General features: G+C 39.2%; 1 protein-coding gene across 2 annotated transcripts in view; it reads right to left on the bottom strand.

The window, feature by feature from the left end:
- Nucleotides 1-2055: 2055 nt before the first annotated feature.
- IL6ST (interleukin 6 cytokine family signal transducer) overlaps nucleotides 2056-27572 on the bottom strand; it is a 36249-nt gene continuing 10732 nt past the window's right edge. For both annotated transcript variants that reach the window (XM_065860173.2, XM_065860172.2), the window contains exons 4-16: nucleotides 27081-27213; nucleotides 25707-25867; nucleotides 25215-25366; nucleotides 22790-22949; nucleotides 17327-17409; nucleotides 15947-16166; nucleotides 14607-14783; nucleotides 13807-13908; nucleotides 13113-13259; nucleotides 12027-12167; nucleotides 10676-10772; nucleotides 9061-9142; nucleotides 2056-8181 (exon numbers count right to left, since the gene is read on the bottom strand). In XM_065860173.2, the coding sequence (XP_065716245.1) occupies nucleotides 7471-8181; nucleotides 9061-9142; nucleotides 10676-10772; nucleotides 12027-12167; nucleotides 13113-13259; nucleotides 13807-13908; nucleotides 14607-14783; nucleotides 15947-16166; nucleotides 17327-17409; nucleotides 22790-22949; nucleotides 25215-25366; nucleotides 25707-25867; nucleotides 27081-27213 (2366 nt within the window). In that variant the 3' untranslated portion in view covers nucleotides 2056-7470. The remainder of the gene's footprint in view (nucleotides 8182-9060; nucleotides 9143-10675; nucleotides 10773-12026; nucleotides 12168-13112; nucleotides 13260-13806; nucleotides 13909-14606; nucleotides 14784-15946; nucleotides 16167-17326; nucleotides 17410-22789; nucleotides 22950-25214; nucleotides 25367-25706; nucleotides 25868-27080; nucleotides 27214-27572) is intronic.

Here is a 27572-nt window from a genome sequence, read left to right as displayed (position 1 = left end):
CAGGCTCCTGCCCACAGCCTCAGCACCAGGGTGCTGCCGCGCTGCTCCCAGTTCGCTTTGCCGGCACGTATCTGCTGTTCAGCTGCCCTCTGGTGGCAACGATTGCCCCAGCCCTGAGGGGTATTTTCTGAGGAGCTTCATTTGGGGTTTTTCTGCCCAGAACCTGATGCACTGCACTGTGTGCTCAGAATAACAGGCTCTGCCAGCAGCTGCAGCAGACACAGGTGAATGACTGCTGCAGAGTTGTCCCATCACCGAAAGCTTTTGCTGGCCTCTGACCTAGCTCAGTGCCTGAGCACACAACACGACTTATATAAGACAAAAGCCAGCGTGAGGCCCGCAGCAAGTTTCCATTCTGCAGGAAAGCCTGGAGTCAGATTACTCGCTCTGAATTTCATCCTGTAACTCCTGGTCAGGTCATTCGTGCTGAGGCTCCCTGGCTGAGCCAGGAATCTCCTAGCTATTTGTAGAGGATGGGATGGACATTTTGGGTCTGCTAGTGATTTCATGGTAGTTGCAGATGGCTGGGAAGACAGGAAAGCACTGGGTCACTCAGCCATGAACAGCACAATTGTCTGGAAAATACATGTTAGGTGCTTTTGCAGAGAGGTTCTATGCTACTGTATTATCAGTGGTCAAAGCGAATCTGTAACCCCCCAGCAGCCCTCAAACACATTGCCCTGAGGTGCGCAGGACTGGCAGGCCTCCTGTCCGCCCTGCTGTTCCGAGATTGCTGTGCTGTGTTGCTGCCCAGCGCCCGTCCCGGCTGCACAAGCCTGGGCTGCCCAGGGCTTCCTTGGGGTGAGACACATCCCAGCTCCTCCGCAGGCTCTGCTGGCTCCCAGCCATGGGGATGGAGCAGTTCCCAGGAACCTGGCAGCCTCTGGTGTTCTGATGTGCACGCTGTGCAAGTATGTGTTTCCTGTGGAAATCAGGGCATTCCCGTCATTCACTGTCCAGCCCTGTTTCCTCTGTTTAACTGTTACAGGAAGCACTCTTGCTCTGCCGGCAGTGAGGCAGGCTGTAAAGATGAAGCTGCTGCCTCCTCTTCTGTGTGTGCTTCTCCCTGCAGTTGTGGAGCACAACTGCGCTGATGCTCAGCAGCTACAATCTCAGGTGAGGACACATTAAAAAAACCCCATGCTCCTGGAGAGACTTCAGAGGCCTCATATGAAAATAGTGATAAATTCACTAACATTTTAGGAAAGGAGTCTGGTGTTAGCTTTGCACCTAATTTAACACCAAATGTTAACTGGTTTGACATATCTGGGGTGGCTCTCCTGTGGCAGTCACGGAATTTATTTTTGGTGCTAGAGGTTACATGTAACACCCTCATCCCTGCCCTCCCCCTTGGCCCCCAATCAGTTTTACATGGGTTTGAGTTTGTGCTTATTAAACATTTTACAACCTACAAAAATCAGAGCTTTAGCCAGGAAGGGGAGGCTGTCTTTCCTCAAGTGCCATCCTTGCAGCCTTTGCAGATGTGACTCTTTTAAAGATGGAACTGTGCTTTTGCAGTACTGAGATGTAAGGTGAATACAGGCCAGTGAGGGTCCTCCACCCATTAGAAACAAAAGAACCAAACACAGTTAAATCTGAGGGCAATGTCAGATGTAGCCAGGCCTGTGACTCCTTTCTTGGACTTGAGCCTGTGTGAATGTGTTACACCCTGCTCCTCCCTCCTGTGGTGTTCTTAGAACCGGATTTCTGGGCACTCTTCTTCCCATTTTCAACAGATCTAAACAAGCCTTGCCTAAAACCTCTGGAGCACAGAGCCGCAGGCAGACACAGCCACCCCCTCCCTGGTGAGATCCCGGAGCACAGAACATACACACCCATGGGCAGCTGCGTCTGTGGGACAGGGACCTGGACTAAAGAGCATTCACTTGCTGCTGGACTTGCCCATATACCCAGTTGGTGGCCTTTTGTCCTGGGGGACCATGGTCATGGTCCCTTCTCTGGGAATGTCTGTTTCTTGCCTGTTAGGTAAGTGCCCAGACTCTTCTCCTTCGGTGACTATTCAGCCTTACAAAACATGGACTCCAGCACACAGAGTATGGAATTTTGTTTTGTTTTCTTTCCATAGATTATGTACGAGATAAATGTAACATTCAGGCTCAGTTGTGTAACAAAGAAGAAGAAGACATTCAAAACTGACCATTAAGTAAATTGTAGAAAGCAAAGTTTATATGACAATAAACATGCAGTTTGCAAAAGAATCAAGATAGTGTACTGGTATTAAGACATTTCCATATAGAGACAGCTTATGCAGCAATTTACAAGTTTAACGTTTGGCTGAAGTATGCAAGCCCTTTAAAGCTGGCATTCAAATTACCAGTAGCTTCATCAGCCATACTTACTTGAAGTACATAGTAAAATTAGACAATATTTACATTTGCTATCCATCCAATCCAGCATCAAGGCACTCTCCTTCTGAGCAGGTCTGTCCCCATGTCCCACATGGCTGCTCGCCTAGATGCCAGTATCCACACAGCAACATTTGATGACCAGTAACCCTGACCGTAGACTCCTTATCCCCAAATAAAAGCGCTTGGTTATGAGACAATCCATCACTGTATCAAAGTGTCAGTCTGTATGTGACACTGTAAACAAGACTGGTGTATTAAAAAACCACAGCAAGTTGACTGGATCCACTAACGAATGTGCTTTGATATGAAGAAAAGCAAAAGGTGTTACCGGTTTGAACACCGCACAGAACACGCATCTACCGCGCCTGCTGTCACCAGAGAAGAGCAGCTGGTCAGGCTGCAGAAGATGCTTCAGCCTGTGCAGGAGGAGCTGTCTGTCCATCTGTCGGCAGTTGTGCCATACGCGGTCTTGATCTGCTGTTACAAATGTGTGCTTCTGCAGAGTAGCAATGCCTTTATTGCATATATCCCCATATGATCCCTTTTATCCCCTTCAAGGTTTGCGTTGCAATTAAACACAAGCAGTGGCTAAGGCTGCGTTCTGCGAGGTACTTACTACCCGTCCTCTCTCTGCACTAAAATTAAGAGCGGGGTGGAGGGGGAAGTGGACAGTTGCTGAGATCTGGCCCTTACTCATTAAATTTCAATCTGTTCATATCAAATCTTGTGGCCTTAAAAAAAAAAATGCAGCCTTGTGCATTTAGTCAGCACTACTTTCATTATTAGGAATGGCTCAGATTGCACAAGTACTAAAAAGGAAACAAGTGAAAGCAAACATACATATTATAGTTTTTTTTCCTTTTTTTTTTTTTTTCTTTCTTAGCTAATCCTATCTCTTTTAAGGAAGAGAGAAGAGAATTAGTGAGTTCAATGCAAGGTACTTAATGCACTTATACCTCCCCTTTACTGCAGTTTTCCAGAACAAAAGCTAAGATGAATATTGTGGGGTTGGCTGTAATTCCTGGATGGCCTTTTCATGAAAAAAGCCCTCAAAATTTTTGTTATAAACTACTTCCAAATACCATTAAAAGCAACTCTTGGAATTTTAGAACAGCTATGTGTAGCAATCCTACCAAACAGACAAGGTTACAGGGGATTAATAACGTTTTAAAATCCACCAGTCGGAAGAACTTTTTAACACACATTAAGGAATGTATCGAAATAACAGTTAACCTTAATTACAACAACTGAGGGACAATAAACTAGTATATTTAGTCCTGTTTAAAGCACACTAATTAAAATTTAAAATGTGAATGTCCTGGAGTGGGGCTGACTATTATTAACAATTTAAGAGTCTTTGGAGCTTCAAATCCCGCAGCATATATTGATGTGGGTCTTGGATATTCAAGACCTGGCACTAATTAAACAAATTCCACTACTGAAGTTAAACCAACATGATGATTCCCACATATCTGGCCCACTAATGTAAGTTTTAACTTACTTGTGGTTTACTTGCTCATGGTCTACAGTCAAAGCTGAAGCTGCAAACCCCACCCCAGGCCATGGGACCTCTCCAGTGCCCAAGAACAGGACTCAGCCCTCGCATGCAAACTCCTTCCTCCTCCTAAGGCCAAAATTTTTTTCCAGTCCTGATAACTGTCATTTTGCTAGGCTGCTGTAGCACAGATAGGCACATGCCTGTCACAAGCACTCCAGAACGAACTTTAGAAAAATTCTGGGTCTGTTGTGTTTTGTGCTGCCAGGTTAAGGCTTAACAGGCAGTTTGCTACAGCAGGGCATATGGAACATAATCCCAAAACTTTTACTACAGTGGGAGAGGATATTACCAGATTCACTGCCCTGAAAGCAAGCCAACACACCCCAGAAATAACCCCAACAACCTTCTGTTCTAGCAAAACCACCACAACACTGGAGGTAAATATATTAACTTTTTTGTAAACAGAGGAGCAGTTAGCCAACCTGCACTTAAGAGACCTTCCAAACATGCTAATACACGAAAAATAGTTTCTATTCCTACTAGCCTCCCTTGCCTGCCATCAAAGTTACAAGGTCTTTACAGTTATTCTCCCACCCCTACCTGAAAAATCCCAGTCCAGGAAATCAAGATGGACATCAAAGTGTCAGTACTGAAGTGTGATTTTATTTTAATAATGCCTTTATTTTCTAAAGTGCAACATAGTTACTGGGGGGGAAGAAGCTTTTTCTTTAACTGCTATGTTAGGGCCAACTTCAGAGAATTTCAGCAGGTTGCTATAATGACATTACAGATGCTCAAAAAAACCTGTATTTAACTGTTTGATACAATTAGATTGTTACGATCCAAGTACAAAATCAAGTTAAATCCTGACACTGCACGGTATAATATTTGGCACATAGGCTTATGAACAAGCCATAAACCTGTTATTTGTATGTATTGTGGCTTCTACAAGCTGCTCACCCACCAGTATCTCCTGCTTAGTTTTTAGTAATTTAGCCCTAGATAAATGCACAAGACTGAAAGATAGAATATAGCTCTGCCAGATATACAGAATTTTCTCTAGGATACACTCCTCTATGGTTCTGTGAGTTGATTACCCCTAACCACAACAAAGAAAGATGCTAGACATGACAGGCCAGACATCTCATTAGCACAGACCTTTAAAAATGCAAATCTCTTGACAATACTTTTCCAATATTTGGAAACGGTCCATGATTAACAACAACTGAGAACAAAATGCCCTTCTTTTACACAACAGAAAGGCAAATAGCAACTTCAAGAATAACTGAAGTTGCCCCTCAATTATGACAAATGCATCATATTCTTTGATGCTATCAAAAGTTAGCATCACCAGATCACCAAAGAAAAAAAAAAAAAAATCTGCATGTTTTTGAAAGTATCTGGCCTTCCAAGCAATGTTCGGACTAAGCAGCCAGGTTGTGGCCCACAATGTTTCAGAGATGCACCGGAGGTGGATTAGATGCACGCGGTTGCAGGGCAGCTCTAATAAACATACACATTGCAGACACTTTACCTTTCACTTGTGGTTTCTACAGTCACTATATAGTTTGCATAGAAAAGACAACCCATCTGCCAGTAAATTAACTCCTATTATTTTCCAAGAGGAATGTGTTCTGATGAAAAAAATGCTCTTTCAGCTTCTGAAAAAATGAAAGATGGTCTCTGCTGTCTCTTGACAGCACAGCTTTGATTATGCTCCTGCCCTCAGGGAGGGAGTTTGAAGGTGCTGAGGTGAAGTTGGGAATAAAAGGAAGAGGACTGGTCTGAAGAAATGTGTAGTTATAGTAAGCTACAATATAGCCTGTTAGTTTAAAAAAGTGCCCAGATACAAAGTATACTGTTGAGAGAAAAGAACTGTGGAACACAGAAATGTTTTTTAAATTTCTGCATTCTTTATCTGTTTTAAATAGTCCAGACTTCGAGAGGTAATCTTATGAATTTACTCTAGTATTGAGTTTTTTTGTCACAAGAGCAGAAGATGCAGGTGAACATTTGTATGTACACCTGTCCTTCCATGAAGGCTGGCAGACAAGGCCAAGGGAGGCTGAAATGATAGTGACACCTGCTTTTCCAGGGCCTTTAGGAAGTGCTCTGCAGAACAGCAGCACCAGAGGTCACAGCACAAAATGTTTCAGGTGGTCTTAAATACATAGTTCTTTGCTGAAGGAGAAATAAAACCTTGTTTTATTCTCTCAACACAGCATTTAGTGTTTTGAATAAAGGCTTTATTAGTGTCAGATTAGAAAGCTGACTAGATTAAGGCAAAAAAAAAAAAAATCTAAAAGAGTGCCATAAAATTTCTAGTTATAATTGGAGAAGGGGCTCATTCTAATGTAGTTTCATTTTTGTTTAAACCCTCGTAGAGATAATCTTCAAGAAGTGTACCTTCTTCAATAAAATGCGAACTGTATGAACAGGAGAAAAATTAGACTTAAGGAAAAAAGGAATTTTAGCAGCCACTTAAAGTGTTATTTGTGGCTCATGACTGCTAACAGATACATATTACCAGTAATGCTTTAATTCAGGGAATAGGTTTTGTTTTTTTCTTCTGAGAGTTTCCACGACTTTGAATGCTTTGGTGTTTGCTGCTTTCAGTTTTAAGGAGGTCCTGCAGCACTAACAGTGAGGCTACAGCACACTGTTGTCGTCCATCAGGAAGAAGGTCATCTACTCTTTCTCCTGAGCAGTTACAAAAATGGTAAAAAGTTACAGCTCATTACTTGCCTCTCAAGCTGTATAAAGCAAAGATGCACTTATTAAACAGAGGCAATTTCTACAACCAGAGAGGTATGCTATAAACAGACAGGGATCTGGGTACAAAACCTCTGAGTAACTGTTAATCTGTATGTTTATCTGGATTTTAAAACTTCTGAACATGAGACTGAATTGCATCAGGTTGCAAGGCACGTTTTTAGACCAAATTATTATATAATAATGTGTGCACACATATCTAAACATAGGCAGAACATCAATTACTATAGTAGCATTCAGGGTCAAGCGATCATGGTGTTTTCTTATTTGCACAGCACAGCAAGTTCTGTTTAACTTTGGTAACTTTTAAATGGGGGTGAACATGATTTGCATGTCTGGTAAGCCAAGTTAGAATTCAGAAAGTCAATCAAGCAACTGAAAACTAAATGACACAATTGTTCCATGTTAGAATACTAAGCTTCAGTCTTTTGCACAAAGATGCTCCAAGCAACTAAAGCTGGCTTTTCAGGCTTGTACTCTGTCACAAATCAAAGTATTTCTTCTAGGAGGTCTATTGCCTGATGTGGTTAATCAAAACCTGCCATTTTCAATCATGTGTAAGTCTGGTATGACAAGGCAAAAAACCCAAGGTAGCACAACGGCTTGTTCAGCTATCCAGACAGTTTATGTAGTGCGTAAAAGTCTCCAGCAAGTCTGGACTGCAAATTTTCCACAAAATCAGGCCTTACTGTACTTTGTCAATGTAGTCTTCACTTGATTTCAATATTTCTATCTGTATTCAGACAAAAATACCTAGCTTAATTTATCCAAAACACAGGAGCAAGTGTGAACAGGCACTAATGAAGGCCTAAACAGAGCCAGTTTCCTCTCTCACTGAGGCATATATCCTCCTTGTCTCACAGTCTGAGGAAGGTAACTTTTTGGCATTTCATCAAATGATGGTGTATTTCCTTCCACTGTTTCAGCTCTCACAGTTTGTCCTTCAGTACTTGTCAGTAAAACATCTGATAGAGCAGCTTCCTGGGTATTTTTTTCCAGCCTGAAGCCCAACAGCTGTGAACTCTGATCTGCAAATCCATCAAGATCCCCCTCACTAGCAGAAGTAATTTGCTTTGTTCTTTCAAAGCATTGTCTGTCTGTGTTGGTTTCATCCTGACCACGATTTCGCTTGAAATATTGCTGCCTCAGTGTTGTACTGTCACTTCCTCCAGTTTGATCCTCTGATCTCTCTTCTGAATCTAGCAGTGGCTGGGTGGACTCAGACCTCGAAAAGACTTGTACAGGTGTTTGGTCTCTGTAGCCATTAAGTACTACAGTTGAATACTGAACAGTACTTGAAGTGTTTTGTGTAGTTTCGCCTTCATCGCTGTCAGAGACACTTTGCCTAGGAGAAGACATGCATGAGGATCCTCCAATACCACTGCTGTGCCCTTCTGATGTACTTTTTTCCTTTTTAAGCAAGTCAAAGGGTTTTAGATCTTGTTCTGAAAAAGACTTCTTGTCATCAGCTTCTATTTCTACGACGCTTACATCTGTGAAGCTGCCTTCAGGGTACATCTGATCTTTGGAACTAAAGTTATGCTGAAAGAAAGAGATGGATGTTGCCTAAGAGGAAGGTTATGTTAAAACTCAAAAACCTCATCAAATATCTGAAGTTTTATTCTGTAATTGTTTCAATTTTTTTTTTTTCATATAAGTCTTCTCCTTACTGAGTTTAGCAATATCTCCAAAATATCTGTTACAAAATGAAGGTCATAGCTTTGATTACAATACAAAGTCTTAATTATACAGCTACTCTAAAACCATAATGGGTGTGTAAGCTTTGCTCTAGTTTTAGTAATTCTTAAGAGCCACAAACATGAAACCATTTGCTGTGGAACACAGGAACATTCTCTACTGAAGCCATACATGCCTTTTTTTCCAACAATGTATTCAACATCACAGCACTTCTTCATAGAAGTCAGCCACAGTTTAGGGAACAGAATTTGCTATGTCATTTGCTATGCCCCATGTGGGGCATAAATTTTGCTGCGATCTCCTCATCCATTATTAACTCTTAGAGCTTTCCCTTTTTTTAATGACTTAACTGTGCAAAAAAGTCACGTCAGCGTTTTAAGAATGGGAATAATGAGTTCTGTTCACTTAAACCTGATTTCCCATGAATGAGTAAAATAATCAGGACTCAGATCCTTCCAACTAATAAACTGGATATAATTCACAATGTTAAAGCCTGGTCTATGTTGTGAACTTGTACCAAGGACCATGTATTTCTAATGCTGAATCTATTGATGCAATAAAATCTTCTAACCATATAATATAATATCATATCATGTCATGAAACTTAACATCCATTTTTTTGCCTTCAGATCCATGTGTACTAGAACACAGAAGACCAACTGGTTAGTTTACCTGAAACCTTCTGGACTAGGAAGATACAGGATGCTGAAAGAGAAGTATTACCTTAGCTGGAACTTGAGGAGACCACTGAGCAATGTTACTCTTGGATGGATCAGGGACGATAGGCCAGATATGTTTTTTAATTCTGTAAAGCATTAAAACAAAAAAATTACAAGATGCACTACCCAAATTCCTATGTCAATAGCAAGTATTGCATAATCCAGGACACCACTCCCTTACACAGCAATTTTGCAGTAGTCATTTCCACATAGGAATGCTTCCTGCACTTCTTTACATCTTCGTAGGAAGCTGTATCACTTAGCGAAACACAGCGCTGTACTTGTAACTCCCACACACACTAGATGTCGCCATCCAACGTAAGGCAAACCAACAAATGGTAACAGTTAGTAAAGGGTTTTCAAATGTATAGCACTCTAGAATCACAGAATATTAGAGATTTGAAGGGACCTTGAAAGATCATCTAGTCCAATTCCTCCACCGGATCAGGAACACCTAGATGAGGTTACACAGGAATGTGTCCAGACGGGTTTGGAATGTCTCCAGGTGAGATTCCACAACCCCCCTGGGCAGCCTCTTCCAGTGCTCTGGCACCAGAATCTACAGAGCAATTATCTAGGTAAACTCTATAATGCATATCAGTATAAAAATATACTGTTGCTTCTTTAAGACGGCCATGAATATCACAGCTGTGAAAATCTAACCCAACCTCACAACTAAAAATCACAGCTGAAAATGAAGTATTTGAACAAAAACTTTCCTGGTGTTTTGTATCTCTGAACTCTTAAGAATGTAGTGACTGTTCCTTAACCATAGAAGTTTCTGTAGATAAACCAGTCCCACCCAAACAAACTTTGAAACTGATGCATTTATCCTGCTCTTTATAAATAGGCTCCAAGAACAGATCCTCTGTAGGAGAACTGTGAAGAGCATTCCAAGATGGGCTTTTGAACTGACATCTATGAAAAGCCAACTTCAGAAGCTGCAGGGAGGTCAGAAGGAAAAGGGCACAAATTGCTGTCTTTAATTAGAAAGAAAAGAGAGTTGATTTGGGACAGGTGAGAGGTGTTTGCCCAGGAAAATACTTCAGCAATAAGGTCTCAGCTAAAGCCACAGACAAGAGCTCTGGAGTAGAAGAAGCAGGAGGAAGCAGGATCCCAGCTGGTAGTAAACAGACACTGAGTTTTACTGAGGTCATGCAAGGTAGATAAATGTCTGCCTAATTCTTTTGGCTGTAAAGCTTAAAGTTGGCTAACCCTGTAACTAAATAGCTCAAATACAGCCAGCAAACAAATTCTTCTGTACCTTACAAACTAGGGACCATCATTCCACTCTTGTATGATGACTAAGAAAACACAGACAGTATATCCTGATCAAAACCAAGCAAAGCTAATCCTGACCAACTCTAGCAAGGAAGCAGGAACCTCCTAGGAGGACTGAGTCATGGAACACTTTGTTCGTGTGCTATTGGTTAACAATAAGAAATTAGTATCATAAGAGGCCCTGATTTCTCAAAACATAAAAATGTTTATTTCCAATCAATGTGCATTTTAACTTCTTTTTCTGATCTAAGTGGAGAATATTTGCTGATTGTATTGAATTATTGTCATCTCTGTTATGCCCAGAAACATCAGAAATGTAAGACCTCATTCATACTTACAAATCACGTTTGTTGAAGCAAAACAAAACTCCAAGGAGTACAATCAACAGGAACGCTAGACACACAGGTACAACTATGGCTTCAATTTCTCCTTTCCCTGAAGAAAATGAAGAGAAGCAGTTATGGCCCACTTTGACATTTAAGGAACTTGGCAGCAGCACACATTCCCAAAGGGACAGGGAAAATCTGACACTGAATACACCTGCAGCGCTCAGTCTCAAGCTTCATCTTCAGAAGAACCTTTTCACCATATGAGAAGAGCCTGTTGGTGAAAACATGAAAAGCTCCATCCCAACAATCTAACGCCTTGCATCAACAAAAATCACAGGTTCGTCTAGAAGCTGTAATAATGACATATCAAGTAATTTTACAGTTGGGCAGACATAACAGTAACATCGATATGAAGGCATCTGTGGGCCAGGTGTTTCAGTGGCCTACTGGCTGCCATAACATCCTGGTCAAATAATATACGCCAAGTCACTACTCATCCACCAGTTTATTCTGTACATGAAAACATCCTGTGCCTGCAAACACTTAAGGTTGCATTATTGTTGTGTATTCCTTCCGACGTTATACACGTTCTTAAGTAAACCTTACAGAATGCTTGGGGAAGAGCAGCAGTTTAGAGAAAACCAAACAAAACTAAAAACTCCTAAATCTAAAAAAATACCTTCCGTAAGTAAGTTCAGTTAATGTTGTTGCTCTTACCGTTACAAACAGGAACTGCTCTACAGTTGAACATACAATAAATTTTATTCTTCACCACGAAAAGTACCAAACTCTAACAGTGATACAAATGAGAATGCAGAGCCTGAGGAAGGGTTGTAAAGCATGTGCTGAATGGAACCTAGATTAGCAGATCAAGATCCCAGCACACCTCTGCATCTTCTCAGGACATCTCTGTCAGGATAGCAAAGGCCATCCTACCTTCGGATTAAAACAAAGACTCTGGACTCGTTAAGACCACAGTATAAGCCGTCAGACACCAGATAAGAAGACATGGGCACTGAGTATATCCTAATGACTCACACAAACTAGGAGCAAAATAATACTATAAAGCATACACAAAACACATCCAAAACCAGCATGTTTACTAACGCAAAAGAGCAGTCCAGGAGACCTGCAGGTGATAGCGTGTCCTCTGTACAGTCAGCAGAAATCCTGACTAAACTACCTCTTTGAGATTGAGTACTACACAGGCTACCTGGATATCACATCTACCTTGTTGAGTGTGAGTGAGACAAACTTTTTTCTTTTAAATAAAACCACCTTTCCCTCCTATCAGATATTACACAGAGCCTTGCTATGCTGTTGCAACTTTACTTCATATAATTGTTCCACTCCTCCTTACCAAATTTTTGTGTAGTAAATGTAAAATCAGGACCACTCCTGCCTCCTTCATCTGTGTATGCCATCATCCGCACAGTATACAGTGTGTCACTTGTTAGAGGAGAAAGGGTATACTCTGTCTTGGAAGGATCCACTGTCACAGCTAGAGAGAGAAAAAAAATTGTACTAATTTTCTGTACAATTTATTAGATTGTCACAAACACAGTAGCATTCGGACATCATGTCTTTAGATGTACAAGATAGTAAGACGCATGATTTCATGGAATATACAGACATAGACTATAAACTTGTACAAGAAATGCTCAGATTCAATTGCTTCTGTTTGAGTGTTTGAATTTCGTCTGTTTCTTGATGATTTTATGTGTTAATTTCCTGTGTTTGTGTTCCCCCTGACCCCCAGAAAGTAGCTACAAACTAAACTCGTAGTAAAGTTAAGGCTTAAAGGTCTCTAATAAGCTGAACACATGGCTAACTAGAAATATCTAGTTATGAACCAGAAAAAAAACATGATTAACTAGAAATAACAAAAAAGTAAGGTAGGCATTGGTAGTAATTGGCCCTTCCAATTTAAGCATATCTAAAGAACAAAAAACAACTTTTGTTAGTGCTAGCTCCTTTCCTTACACCTGCAGGTTATATGCAGTACTGAGAACTAAAATGCACTTCAAACAAGATGTTTTACATCAGTAATATACTGATCTAGATCTCCAGAAGAATTAAAAATCCCTCTTATTTTTTAAGGCTTTATCAAGTTAAATGTAGCCAACATCTTCACATCTTAAATGGTCTAGCTTCATCTTCCTATACCATCATCTGATCCTGTGTTAACATAGAGAGATAGGAGCACAATACCCACAAATCAGCTTTCAGAAGCTAAACTGTGTACTGTGTTGTACACAGGCTGAATATTCCAAATTCTTCATTAGGGACTTTTCTGTTCAGCATGGAGGAGAGCTATGCCCCGGGCATGAGCTTCATGTTATCAGGACAGCCAATTTCTGTGTGTTGTTTTTCTGGAATATGTGTATTAGAAAGTAAATGGATGGAATACTTCAGTACCACAAAGCACTTCTCTGCTTTCTGTTACCTGTTTCATTTCCATCAATAGTTTTGTAAAATATGGTGTAACTTCTGATAAATCCATTTTGTTCATCCACTGTGAGATGGTTCCATGTCAAAACAGCTTCAGCTTTTCCTACTTTTTTTGTCTGAACAGTTGGTCCTTTTGAAGGACCTGTAATGGGAGATGAAGATTAGTTTCTGTTGGGCATCTTCACATCCACAGCAGCAGTGTACTAATAAGCACTGAATTACTAATGCATAAAAACTTCAATGGAATAGCTGGCATAATTAATCTCCAAAGCATTATTTTCAGACAATAGAGCAACTCCAAAGATGTTTTAAAAGAGAAACCTCCAGAGAAAAAAGATATGAAAAACAGTAATCAGCAGATCACATTAATCTTCAACTGAATTTAGTCTTGACTTCATACTTAAAATCTAAAATAAATCAGCATAGAAATATTACTATACCAATAAAATAACAAATTCAGGCGACATTAACTGATAAAGGTTGGAAAAAAAGAGAGTCAGTCACGGACATCTAGTTAACTCCTAAACACTGAAAATGGATGTCAATGGGAGAGACAAGATCAATTATGTCAGATGACCCTCAAGCGTAGGACCATTTTTCATTATGTAGTACACATTAAAATAAAGGTCTTACTATTTGTAGTCAAGAAAATCAGTTTATGTGCTCCAAGATGACTATTTTGTACTTACGATCCTGTTGAAGATAAGCCTTTACAGACTGTCCGCTTCCCTGACCATCAGCATACAGAGGGTACACAGTTATCAAGTAACACTTGAACGGCTTTACATCGCCTAAAAGGAATTTAAAAAGTGTTGTTTCACAGTCAGATTCCTCACCATCCTTCTAATTTACTTCAAATATGGGGTTCTGGGTTTCAGCTGTTTTATAAGATGCACTTGTACCTAATGCAGCTGACTTTTCTTCTAGAGGTCATTGATCTACTGTTCCAAAATATCAACTAAAGGAACAATATAATCGTCTGCATTCAAATATTAAATTTAATAAACAGATTTAACTGAAGTCTGGTATTTTTCTGATTTATTTTAAATAAAAGCCTTAATCTGTCTGCAGCACCTAATCCCAAAATTGATCTGAGCTGCTGATCATAATCTGAAAAGAACTATAAAGCTGATCAAGTTTCATTGTTTGAATTGAAAGATGGATGAAAGAATTTGATTTTGAAGGAACTCAGCCTTTTCACTATTTTAGTGTTTCCAAGAATTAGAGGACTAAAGCCAAAATGCAGATAAAACCTTTGCTGCTATTTAATACAAATTTCAAAATGCAAGATTAGATACAATTTTATATTTGACAAAAATGTACAGATACCTGCACAGTCATGATAAAGTAAGATAAGACCTCAGCATTATCCCAAGTTCCTATCCTAAAACAAAATACTATTCAGCATGAGGATGTTCCTCACTTCAAGGATACTTACTAGGTTTTTGGAGTCTCCTACAAAGTATTTTTAGGTTTATGAGCTAAATACCTTTTAAGTATGTTCCTTGAATGTTTCCTGGTTCATTCTGCCATTCTATGATGCAATCTGCGCTGTTGGACACCAGGCACCACTCGATCACATATTTAAGAACATAATTGTTAGGAGCAGTCCACCGTACCCACAACTTGCCATCTTTAGGTATTGTTCTAACATTCTTCACAGGAGCTGTGATGAAAGAAAATGGAAGAGTGATAAATAATGACAGTTCTTCCACTGGATATTCACAGTAATGGCTATTTTGTCAAATGTACACACTTTTGGGTTATTGTAATGGTGACAATTTGACAGAACCTAAGTAAATATAAAACCCATTTTCTGAAACTTTGAAGCTTACTCTGAATCTTTGCATCAGAGATTCAAAATAAACAGTGTTAGGCTATTTAAAAACCTGGAAATTGGACTCAGCTACTCTGTTCTCTAACACAATAAGTTGCCTCATTACACAGTAAACAGACAGTATTTCTTCCAAAAGAAAGGATCTATTTCAGAGAGAAATCAGATCTTCAGACACTTTAAAATTCCCTTTCTAATCACGACACTCATATACCAAGACACTAAAGTACCAAGTACTTCTGGCTGCAGTGCTATTCTATTTGAAACACACCCTTAATTAGTTTATCTAGTAGTTTTAGAACCTGTGGCTCTGCCTTGCTGTTTACACTAAGAGCAGAAATCTGTCTGTATACTTATTTCTTGCTTCCTGTCTTGGTAGTGTTTAGACTGTCTAAGAGGAGGCTGGAAATAAGGAGAAACCAGCCTGTAGTTAACTACTGCTGCAATGCAAAGGAAAAGATAAAAAGGAACATGAGTAGTAGGGATACAGTGGAAGCAGAAGACAAAGTAACCATACAATTACTGAGTATGTGGGAAAGTAAGACTGTGATATAAAGGAAGGGATAGTGGGGCATCAGAAAGCGGAAGGAAGAATCATGACGAGATGGTATATACACAAAGTATACTTGCTTCCCTAACTCTTTGATTTTTTTTTTTTTTAAATAAACAAAAATGCCTGCTATGCAAAGAAAAGAACCAACAGGGAATATAGTGCACAGTAGCTCTAAGGATCAAAAAGAACAGCAAAACAGCACACATAGCTTCAAATGAACCTGTGAGTACACAAATTGCACATTCCGTATTGTAGCATAATTACACAGAGTAAGGCTGTAGATACCCTCAACACTACTTTACTTATGTCTCCATGTAAAGGTCTTTTCCAACCAAAACAATTCTATGATTCTCTGTAAAAGGTATTGTTTTACAACACTGAAGGTTTATTTTAACAAAAGCCATGCAGATGCATTTGAAAGAGACCTTACTAGGACACTAACCTTTTGAATTACTTGCTGGGATAAGTAAAACTGATGGAGGGGATGCCCCGGCTCTGTTATGGGCAATCACAGTCACTTCGTATGTTCCATTTGGCATCTTTAATGTAAGGTTTGTGGTACTAACGTTGTATTTGTCTGGTGGACTGGAGAGAGGTGATTTAGCTCTGACAGTCACTTCATAGTACAAGATTATTCCATTGGCTTCAAATGGTTCCAATGCCTGTTAGAAACAAATTTTTGATTATACCGATGCAGAACAAATGTGACTTAACCTTTGTCTTCGATGCTTCATTGAAAAATCTAAAAGCAAGGCAATTACATAGATAAAATAACTGCATATTTAAGGAAAGTGCAAATAACCTGCATTCATTTCTGTAAAGCAGTAACTTCCAAAACTATTTCTTGCTTAAATCCTCTTTTTCTTGGCTCACAGTCCTACCTAGTCATTTAATAAAATCTATTCTGTAAAGATTGCAGAATGTGTTGATAGAACCTGCATTTTATGTGACTTTACAAGACAACAACATAAAAGTGTTAAGCTGTGTTGAACTTGAATGCAGAACAGTCTGAGTAGTTTTATTATACATGGAAGAATACTTGTTTCTGTGTTATCTAATAACACAGAAAAATACTATGTTTCTGTATAACACTACCAGTTTTCAGATAATTCAAAAGAAAAGTGTTGAAACTGTAGGGTAGCACCAGTTTTTCAGTTCTAAGCTAAATAATGTCAGAAGTTGCATGTGGCATATGAGTTACATCAGAAAATGATGCCATATCCATAGATAGGTAACTGCATACAAGGCACACAATAACAGGGAAAAATAATAATAAACAGACAGGTAGATCAAGTGTGTTCACAAAGTTCACAGACCAAAAAGCAGGAGATGTGGACTGACCATAATTACATTCACTTTCTCAGCTTCAGAGTAATCAGCCAGCTAGACATAGCAGCCCTACTCCATGCAAACATGCAGTGCTGCACTCGGTAAGCTTGGCCTCTGGAATGTCTCTAGACCTAACAGGTTTTGAAGCTGGAGTATCCATGTCCAGAAAGTGTCACAAAAGTTTTATGATACAGTAGAAGGCATAAGTGAAAGTTTCCAATTCAACAGACTTGCTAAAGGACAGGAAATCTGAAAGTGGATTCTGTATACTCTGGATAACAGATGTGTCTCAGATAACTGATGGCCTTTGTATCTGAACCTTTAATTTTTCGTAACTAATTATTATAATAAGAATAGTAAAGTCGCTTCTCATATCAATAAAACCTGTAGAATCCCACCTATCTACTCAAGTTTGCTGAGGTAAGTTTTGCCACTTAGAAGCTCATGTTTTTCGAAAAATACTCAGTTCCTGCAGTTTATCATGTTGCTTTACCTTCCACATCAGATGCACAGTCCAGGAAATTGGTGAGTGAGATGCTTCAATGATCCTCCATATGGCTGGTCCTTTAGACGGTTCTGATGAAAGAAAAAATGCTTAATAGTAGACATATTTTTATCTGTTGGAATTCAACCTTGGACTATCATTAGATACTTTTTTTTTTTTTTTTAATAATAGACCACATAAAAAGTGTTTCCCTTGTTCCTCAAAGAAAATAACGCTTGGTGTACTAAGTGTAACACCTGCACGGAAAGATTTCCTGAAAGGATGAGCAAAACACCAGTTCTGCTCTTAGTGCACAGTATCAAAATAACTGAGAGACACCATGTTGAGCATCAGCAAAAATGGGCTGAAGAGGACAGTTCTGAGTGAGGCATGAACAAACACACACCATGAAACCTGTGTCCAGAGGCATGGTCCTTCACAACCCTATACTTCAAAACAGTGCTACGGTCTGTAGCCACAACACTCTGCTCACTCCTCAACATCAAGTCAACTGAAAAAGGAAAGTGCAGCAAAATGAATTAAGAGGCAAATTTCTCCCACTTGAATCCCCCAAGTTTCCTGTATCCTTTACTTAGGGTAACAGACTGCAGTACTTTTGTACTATACTATAATACTTTCTGGCATCAGTACTGTAAAAAATTCAAGTGGTATTTTCACTAAAAATCTCACTTCAAAGCAGAATGAATCACTACTACAGTGCATAAAGCAATAAAAAGTGGCCAATCCTTTGTGAGGGCCTTAGCCATAACAGAAAGATGATCTTAAAACGCATTTGCATTTTTAAACTTGATAGACTCTATTTTCTCTAGGAGTCCTTTTATTGCATTTTTTATACTAATCATTATAAGGTTTTGCCCGTTTTATCTCCAAAAAATAGTATCCAGTCTACAGTGTTCATCTTGGCTCTTATGTTTTACATCAGGAGGGAAGGAGAACTGGGAATTGAGGCAAAGGCAGCTCACTCAATCTCATTTGTGTACCCTGATTTGATTCACACAAAACAGAAGCAAATGTACATTTTACCTAATGCAGATCTTTAATGCAGTATGACCTGCCTTATGTTCATTTCCTACCATAGCACCTTTGTTCTGAGGCAGTCTAAATAGGCAGGTATTCCTGAAATCCTCATTATTCAGCTTGAGAGAGGAACCAGAGAAAACAAAACCCATACTGTCATCAGGAGCTGAAATTACTAGAATATTGGGAGAATATTTTACAATTTATTCCACAGAGAAATTAAGTCTGCCATAGAGCTGAAGCAATGTCATAATGTACAGATAAACTTCATTTTGTTTAAATGAGTAGGGTGTACAATCTTTTTCTTCTCCAATATACAATGACATGTGAATTCAGTCAAAATTCATTACTGGGAACTCACTTAGGATAAATAAGGAAGGATTTCTGATACTGTGCATTTAACATCCAAGCACAAAGCAGTGTTTTGACAACAAAACCTGTATTGGTTTAACTCTGTTTAAAGGCTTGCACTGAAATGCTGCACAAAATAGACTGCTTTCATCACCTTGAAAGGCACTAAGGAGCAGACAGAATACTACAGAAAGGAGACCAGAAAGAATGCAAGTACAAAAGGCTAAAACACATAAAACAAAAAAATATCAATCAGGATGACACAGAAGCTAAACAGGTATCACAAAGTATCTGCAGTTCTTGGAAGGAAGAATATATTTCCTAGTGAGTATCAGGGACACAAACAGAATGTCCATCCACTGGCTCCATATGTGGGTAGGATCAGTACTGTCCAGAAACAAAGCCAGTCTTGCAAGCTATCAAAGTAGAAATGAAATGGAAACAGGACCAAGCTAAAGTAGTTTCACTCCTCACAAACCTAGAATTGGAAGAGAAGAGTTGCTAACTGATAATAACTTAGTTCCCAGAAAAACAAGACATAAAATCTCCACATTGTTTAATTACCTTCAAAGTCAGAAATTAGCAAGTGATTCCCAATGCTGGTGTTGCAGATGATTCAGAAGGAAACCAAAGCTTTTAAAATTAAATCCCTTTGAGAGTGATTTATTAATTCTAGAATCCTCAGAAATCACAGAGCGTATAATTGTAATTATACACAGCTATGCAGCATATGTGCTCTGCTGAATATGAAGACCCTTGGTTACAGCCACTATTTGGACATAAAAAGTAGATGTTTCCTGGTAAGGATTAGATAGTAAAGCAATCCACAAAAGATTCCAAAGTGGTCAGAATGTTTGCATTACTCTTCAGCATGGTGACTGTACATTTGTGCCTCTGCATTTAAGGATTCTGTTGAAACTTCACTTGATAGTTGCAGGACTTAGGACTTGGAAACAAAACAGTTGGACAAAACAACACTGAAATATAGAAGTATGCCTTCCTGAACACAGTAGGGATAAATACACCTGTATCTCGGTAGCTTGCTACGGAGACAAACACCAAATCTTTTGAATGCAGAAGGCATGAAGACGTGGAATCTCCTGTGATATAGGTCTAACATAGTCTTAGACAAAGCGCAACATCTAAAAATCAGTTTCACTATTTGTTTGAAGGCAATAATCACAGCATAAGTAAGTGTCCAGTGTCTGCTTGTTTCATTAAATCTTTGCAACAGGTAACTCTACAGTAAAAATTTATGAATAAAATTTTAGTACAGGTTTTGCCAAAATTGCAATCTGAAGTCCCTTGTCTGAACTTGACACTTGTGGAAAAAAGATCAGGGAACTACAAACCCAATGAGCTCCTTTCCAACTTAAGTTATCCTACTATCCTAAAAATTTGCAAGCGTACCTAGGAATTTGCAAGACATGATCATATATCTGAAGTTGTCCATAAGCAAAGTCAAAAAGAAATTATATTACTGTCAACTTTTCGCTACAAGAGCAAAAAATGCTAACTGATTAGCAAGCAATGCAGAAAAGTATCACTATCCTGTTATCATTAGGAAGGGTAGCTACAATAATTGGTTAAAACGCTGTTTTACCAGCAGAAAAGACTGTATTTCCATTTTCAGTGTATCACAACTAATGAAACAGGTATTCCTCAACAGCTTATTGCACACTGAAATTAATTCATTTTACCTTCAACAAGAAGCAAGAGCCTAATGTAGGGTGTTCTGACACCAAGAGAGGTTCAGATTCAAGATGGTAACAGTCAGCACCTCTCGAGCATCTACTAAAGATGTTAAATTAGTTCCACTTCAGTCTAGGTGGGCTATTCAGATGGATGATAAAAGAAAAATAGACCACAGAAAGGTTAAGTTATACATCAAAAAAGCCTCAGGCTTTTATTTGGAGAGCAAATTAAATGGCAAAATGCGTAGGTCTAGGTTGTGTTTGTATATACACTGCATGTATTTTTGTTCCATTAGCAGAAAACTTAAGAATCCATTATTTGAGAACAGGTTTTTCATACTGTAATAAATGCATGGGTGTGATTTTAATGGCAGTGTTCCAGTAATTACTGCTCAGTTATTGTTGTGTAACTTTATTTTGTATGAGTTTACAGTTGCTGCAACAACTGTTAAGTCATGAAATGCTGCAAAATAAAACTGACAAACAAAATAAAAAAAAAAAATCAGTAGCAGAAAATGCTAAACATACTCAACTAACAGTACAAGCAGAACTCGGAAGCAGAAGGCGCAGTCTCTGTACCTAAGAACAAACTTGCAGGAGAACCTCCCTAGTGGGGAAATACTGCAATGACTTCCACGAGCTCCGAAGTATACTAAATTCACAACAGTGAGTTGTAGTTACTTCAATGCCACAGTACATTTCAAACACTGCATGTGTTCGTGAGGAACTGGAAGCAACCACTGAAGTTAAAAAACATGCTGCGGATTGGACTAGATGATCTTTTGAGGACCCTTCCAATCCCTGACATTCTGTGATTCTGTGTGTGAATGCAGTGCACACAGAGTGAATGCAGAAGACACTGACTGCAGTAACAGTCTCAGTGCCACTGCCCTGAAGGAATATGAGATGAGATGATCTTTTGAGGACCCTTCCAATCCCTGACATTCTGTGATTCTGTGTGTGAATGCAGTGCACACAGAGTGAATGCAGAAGACACTGACTGCAGTAACAGTCTCAGTGCCACTGCCCTGAAGGAATATGAGAATCCAGAGCAATGCAGCACATGTGCAGTACACACAGTTCAGCTGACTGAAGCATAAGGAGGAGCTGAAAGGCTCGTCAAGTTGATGCGCTGGTTGTACTGTGAACAGATCTGGTGCACAGCAGCAACATTGCAACTCTTAGGATTTGTTTCACAAAGCAGAGAAGGCTGAGGCTCTTACACAATTTTTTTTTGCAAGGCTGTGAACTTAAAGCTTAACCTAGTGGTTTGCTATCTTTTGTGTATCTTCAGTAGCAATCAGTTTATACTTTGGAATTGTATGTATCCTGCTTGCAAAGTCCTTTTGGGCAAGATTCAACATGATTCAAGCACTGTCCCCAAAAAGCCAATGCTGGCAAGAAGTTCTTCTTGTTAAACCATGAGAGCAGCAATTTAGTGTTCATCTCTACTGCAAAGGGAGAGGATACTGCAAGACCAGATCTGCAAGATGACAGCTCCAAAAATCATAACATCAAGAAGAGAAATTTTAAGGAAAAGGTGATTTTTGTGATTAAACATAGCCAAAATAAAACCATTTTCCACACAGGCTCTATCTTGCTTAAAGCCAATGCTTTATATATGGTACTCTCTATCTTATGCCTCCCAGAGTGACGACCATAGCAATGATGAGCAGCAAGACTCTTTGTTACTGTGCATAAAATATTGTAAACAAGTGGGTACAAGACAGTGCTGAGGCAGCTCTAAGTGACTCTGGCAAGCAAGAATGTGTTGTAGATGCAGAATACCTTTGGAAAAAAGTAAACCGGAGTGTTTTATTTAGGTGCTCTGGTGCATAAAAAGCTACACTTCTCATACGCACACTATTTCATACCACTGCTTTAGTAAGTTTGTGAAGAAGTCTATGTACCCTATATGGTCAAAAATGTGTTTCACGCTTATTGATGCTTGTTCACCTATGACTTTATCTAATGGTCTCCTAAACACCGAGTTGTAAACTTCCACACAGGCAGAATAGCTTCTGTTACACAGGATAATCTTCAGACCAAAAGAAAAAGAAAAAAGAACACAAAAAAACCCCACAAATAAACACTCCCCACTCAAAAAACACCCCAAACAAGCATAAAGCATAAATGTTTCAGAATAAACTTCTGTGAATCAAGCTTTTCTTCCCCATCTCCTGTTGTAGCTGTTTTCAGGGAGGACCTCTAGACTATTCTTATGCTCCTTGGAATGCACAGGTGAAGTCTGTCAGTACTAAAAGTAACTCAGGAGAGAGTATACTTCGAACAGCTCAAGCAAGGATACACAATTTCAACTGACTGGTGTCCAACTGCTGTGCATCCACACATTTTGAAAATCAGTGACCTGCTTTCATATTGTACTTACTCTCTTCTGTGGTGACCCCAGTTTTCTCTTCACTCCAGTCACTCCAGTAGCCCACTCCATCTTCCTTCATGCAACGGACTGAAAAGACGTACTTTGTGTAGGGTTTGAGCCCTTGAACACTGAATGAAGTTCTTGGTGAATCTATATCTTCAGGAGGAACCTGTGAATGGAAGTAAGATTTTAGAGGCAGTGATCAAAAATTCTAAAGTTGAGTTCTGTGCTACTAGATCTCCTGTCCAAGAGGGCTCCCTACTGCATACACACCAAAACCAAATGATGCAGTTTTTCTCCCCTCTGATTTTCAAAAGCTTCAATTCTCAACCATGGCTTGATAAGAGATCAGTTATACTTGTGTGTACTTACCAGGTATAATACAATACATACACTAGAATAGGGAAGCAGCTATCTCAAGGCAATCTCACATTCTGGTTTATTTTTGTATTATTTTTTTACTAATTTATGTCTACTTTGTCTTCCCACATAACTCTTCTGCTTATTGATCTGTTATATCCTGCCTCATGTTTCAGAACTTCACTAGGTCAACTGCTTGATTACTGACTGCAAAATACCTGTACTAGAAGCTGGAGAATCTAGGATCATTGCTTCCACTGATACAGAACAGTTAGAAATAGTTTTAGAGTACTTTATACTTTTGCTAAAAATTAGTCTATTTCCATAAGATCTTTCCTATAACTTGGATTAGGAACTGAATGCCAGAAAATATTCTTACTGAATACGTAGAGTAACAATGTGTGATGCAGACAATAGATATATTTAGGTACACACATATACACACTGATTCCATCACATTATTCCATTTCCAATTTAGGGTTTTTTAAAGCAAGCAATCCTGCAAAAGGAAAGACTGTAGATTAAACACACATGCAGGACACTCAGGTTAATCCTGAGTGCAAAGAATTGCCAAAGCAGTCAAATTTTACCATAGCTAAGCAAGCTTAGTTGTTTTCAAAGTTACTATTTCAATGGTCTTGTGACCAAGTTAAGTGGTCAAGCCAAGTTAAAAGGCCTGAATAGGACAATGTACCAAGAGATCCTGGGGTTGCTGAACAAGCTGTGCAGAATGGTACTCATTAAAATATCAATAAGGGTGATGTTAATAATGACTTTCTTTATCCAAAGCTTGAAAACTTCCTCCAAATAAATATAATGCATTAGTCACAAGCAGCTGTGTTATGCTACCTGCTTCAAACACAATACTTTGGAAAGTCAGAAGCAGTCTTCCTTTCAACAAGTAAGGAAATTCGGAATAGTTCTGGGCCTCTATACTGAAACAAAAGATGGGAAGATCTTGATGAAAAGTGTTTCTGGAATACTGCTGCTCTGAAACAATGGTTAAAGAAAGGCAAAACTGAGAAGCTATGGAAGATATGTCTGTAGACTCATGCAGAAAAAAGGCCAGACAAGTCTTGATGACACGGACATATTACAGCGCACTGCAGATGAGGCATATTCCTTACTTGTTTCTGAGTTCCTTGATTGCATCAGGCTTAAGGCTTGTATGCAGGACAACCATACTGTATAGCATCACAGAATCATTTAGGTTGGGAAAGACCTTTAAGATTTGAGTCCAACTGTTAACCTAACACTGTCAAGTTCACCACAAAACCACGATCCTCAACACAATGCCTACACATCTTTTAAACACTCCCAGGGACAGTGACTTCACTTCCCTGGGCAGCGTGTTTCAATGCCTGACAACCCTTTCCATGAAGAAATTTTTCCCAATATCCAATCTAAACCTCCCCTGGTGCCACTTGAGGCCATTTCCTCTTGTCCTATTGCTTGGTACCTGGGAAAAGAGACCAATGGTATCCATGCTATCACATCCTTTTAGGTAGTTGTAGAGTATGACAGGTCTCCCCTCAGTCTCCTTTTTTCCAGACTAAACAACCCTAGCTCCCTAAGCTGCTCCTCATAACACTTGCACTACCTATCCTTCACCTGCTTTGTTGCACTTCTCTGAACTCTCTTCAGCACCTCAGTGTCTTTCTTGTAGTGAAAGGCGCAAAACTGAACACAACATTCAAAGTGTGGCCTCACCAGCCACAAGCACAGGGGGATGATCAGGGGGAAGATGAAAGGTCATGAATGTTCTAGGTGTTGCTTGTACAGAACAAAAACTGAAAACAAACATACTGCAACACGATGGAGAGGACAACAGAGAAGTCCACAGAGGACAGCAGATAAGTCCACAAAGAAAAGATAAGGTCACTGTACTTCGGATTGTGCCAATTTTCCCCCTGCCCCCAGATGACAGCCTTCATGAATAGGCCAGACAAACTACCTTGAGAGGCCTAAGGATAATGAAATGAATCCTCTGAACTGCAGCAGTGAAAGAACTTCTGCAGTTTCACAAATGCCTGGGTTACAGTAGAAGAGTGATGAGGGACAACAGTAGTGTTACCTGCATCCAGTTTGTGTCACCAAAGATCTTGTAGCGAATATTAAACTTCAGGTTCATCACAGGTGCTGAAATCCGATTCTCCCAGGAAAGCTTCAGAACAGTAGGTAATATTCCTGAGTCAACTGATAAGTTGTGTGGAGACAGAGGTTTAACTAGAAGAGAGTTAGAGTTAACTCAATAGCTGTATTTTATCATGCCTCTAGCAGTTGGTACAGCAGTGGTGCTGTAACACCACTGTCAGAGTCTTTCACAAGATCGAATGACTGCTACTTCACACTAGTTGCTAAAGCAGACCACTCAACAAGAACTTGCTATGTGGACTGTGATCAAATCTCTCACCTTCCCAACCTTTGTCCAGCACAATTCAAATTATAGTCAACAATATTTTGGCAGTGTTAATTTTTATACTGAAGAAACATTAACATACTAATTCAGCAATATGCACAGAAGCAGCAGTTACAGCTAAAGCTTTATTAAGAGCCATATAGTTACCAATCTCAATGGGATCAAGAACAAGAGGATCAGATTCAGCCTGCCCAAGAGCATTTTCTGCTTCTACCCAGACCTCCAGGTTAACAAAGAACTGAACATCAGTAATGGTACAAGAATTGTTTACATCTTTTGGTATACAGTCAGGAAAGTTCTCTTGTGGCCTAAATAAAAGAGAAGGAAAAACAACCAGTAAGTTTGATTTGCTTTAGAGAACCTTTTCAAGTAGATCAGAGTGACAAATCAGTGTAGCTTGCATGTTTTCTCTTTGCCAGTATCTTTGTAATCAGAGGGGCAGGAAGAAAAGGTGAAGAGATTAAAATGGCTTGTTCAGCCACAAATGCACAATTTCATTAGAATAGAAACTAGAATAAAATCTCTTGACTTCAAATCATGTACCTTCAAAAGCAAAACACACAGTATTGTAATTATCAAGTTGAATAAAAATCTGACTTAGCTTAAAAAATAAAGATCAAGAATTGATACATTTAATCAAAAACAATATGGCTAGTACCTAGCAACATATTCATGCATTAAAATAGTATACAGTATTACCTCCCTACTCTTCAAGAGCACAGTGTTACACCTGCACCATATAATCATTTCTGTTCACTGTCTTCTGCTACACTAACAGCGCATAGTTCTAAGGGCATCAGATTTGCAAAGCATTGAGGTTTGATATCTATCCATACTTTCTACTACACTTGTTACCAAAACACTTGCAAAATGTGGTAGATAGAAAGTTGTAGGCAATCTTTTGTGTTTCCAGACCAGAGAAACAATTCTGTTCAATCCATTTTAAATTACAAGGCGCCATCTGAAGAGTTTGAAAAATACTGAAGTTAATTTGCTTTCACAGGAGAAATAGCTTTGCTGAAGCTTCCATGTTAGGGTTAATCATGGACAAATATCACTCTGAGTTCTTAGGAATTAAAGAACAGATAATACCTCTACAAAATCCAGTCATTACATGCTGGTTTCCTTACTTAGAATCATAGAATGGTTTGGATTGGAAGGGACCTTCTACTTGTATAGAATGGGACAGAATAGTCACCACAGAAAAACCTAAAATACATAATGAGTGTAGCCACCTAATGATTAGATTTTTGTACTCAAGCCACACTAATAATGTATTTGAAGAATGGAAAAGTATGAGATAGCTGTTACGCCAAACCAAGAGAAGAAAATGTCAAGTCTGACTTAGAATTACTTTAAATGCCAACTCCTTTAACTCTTCCCTGCAAAAGAGAAAGAAACTTCAGAGAACTGGATTTCAGTTAAGAACTCTTCCAAAGTATCAAGGAAGTTAAAGGAAGTTTGGCTTAGTCTGTAATTTTTCTTCAGAACTATTCAGATATTCTACAGAGTACTACTTACCATCTGTATTTCAACCTAAAGTGTGTGTCCAGGAACGTATGTCTTCCAGGGTTCCAGGTACAAGTCATAGGATACGTGAGTTTTGACAACTGATGCACAATGCAACTTAAGTTTGTGGGCTTCTCTGGTGGCACTGTACAGAAAAGGTTAGCAATAATTAATCTATATGCACATTTCAATTCATTAACAGTCATGCTAAGTGTCTCATCAGAGCAATTTCAGCGAATAACAGAGGCATTTATATTCAGATTTATTTATACAGGATGGGGCAAAAAATGCTGGATACCATCCAGCAACAGAAGTGGCTTAATCGGCTGTCGAGGAACAGTAGGCTGTATAAGAAACAAGCACCTGACAGCAAGGAACAGCACAGATTTCTCACTCTTTGAGGCAGAAAATCCAGTATCAACCATCTCTTGTTTAAATCTAATTTAATTCACATAGAAAAAATTGTTAGTAACCATGACTGCTGGATTGGCACACGCTGACTTT

Source organism: Patagioenas fasciata, chromosome Z, assembly GCF_037038585.1.
Source record: "Patagioenas fasciata isolate bPatFas1 chromosome Z, bPatFas1.hap1, whole genome shotgun sequence".
In the NCBI taxonomy this organism is placed as follows: domain Eukaryota; kingdom Metazoa; phylum Chordata; class Aves; order Columbiformes; family Columbidae; genus Patagioenas; species Patagioenas fasciata.
The sequence above is the reverse complement of the archived record's forward strand: the minus strand, read 5'-3'. Positions and strand labels throughout refer to the sequence as shown.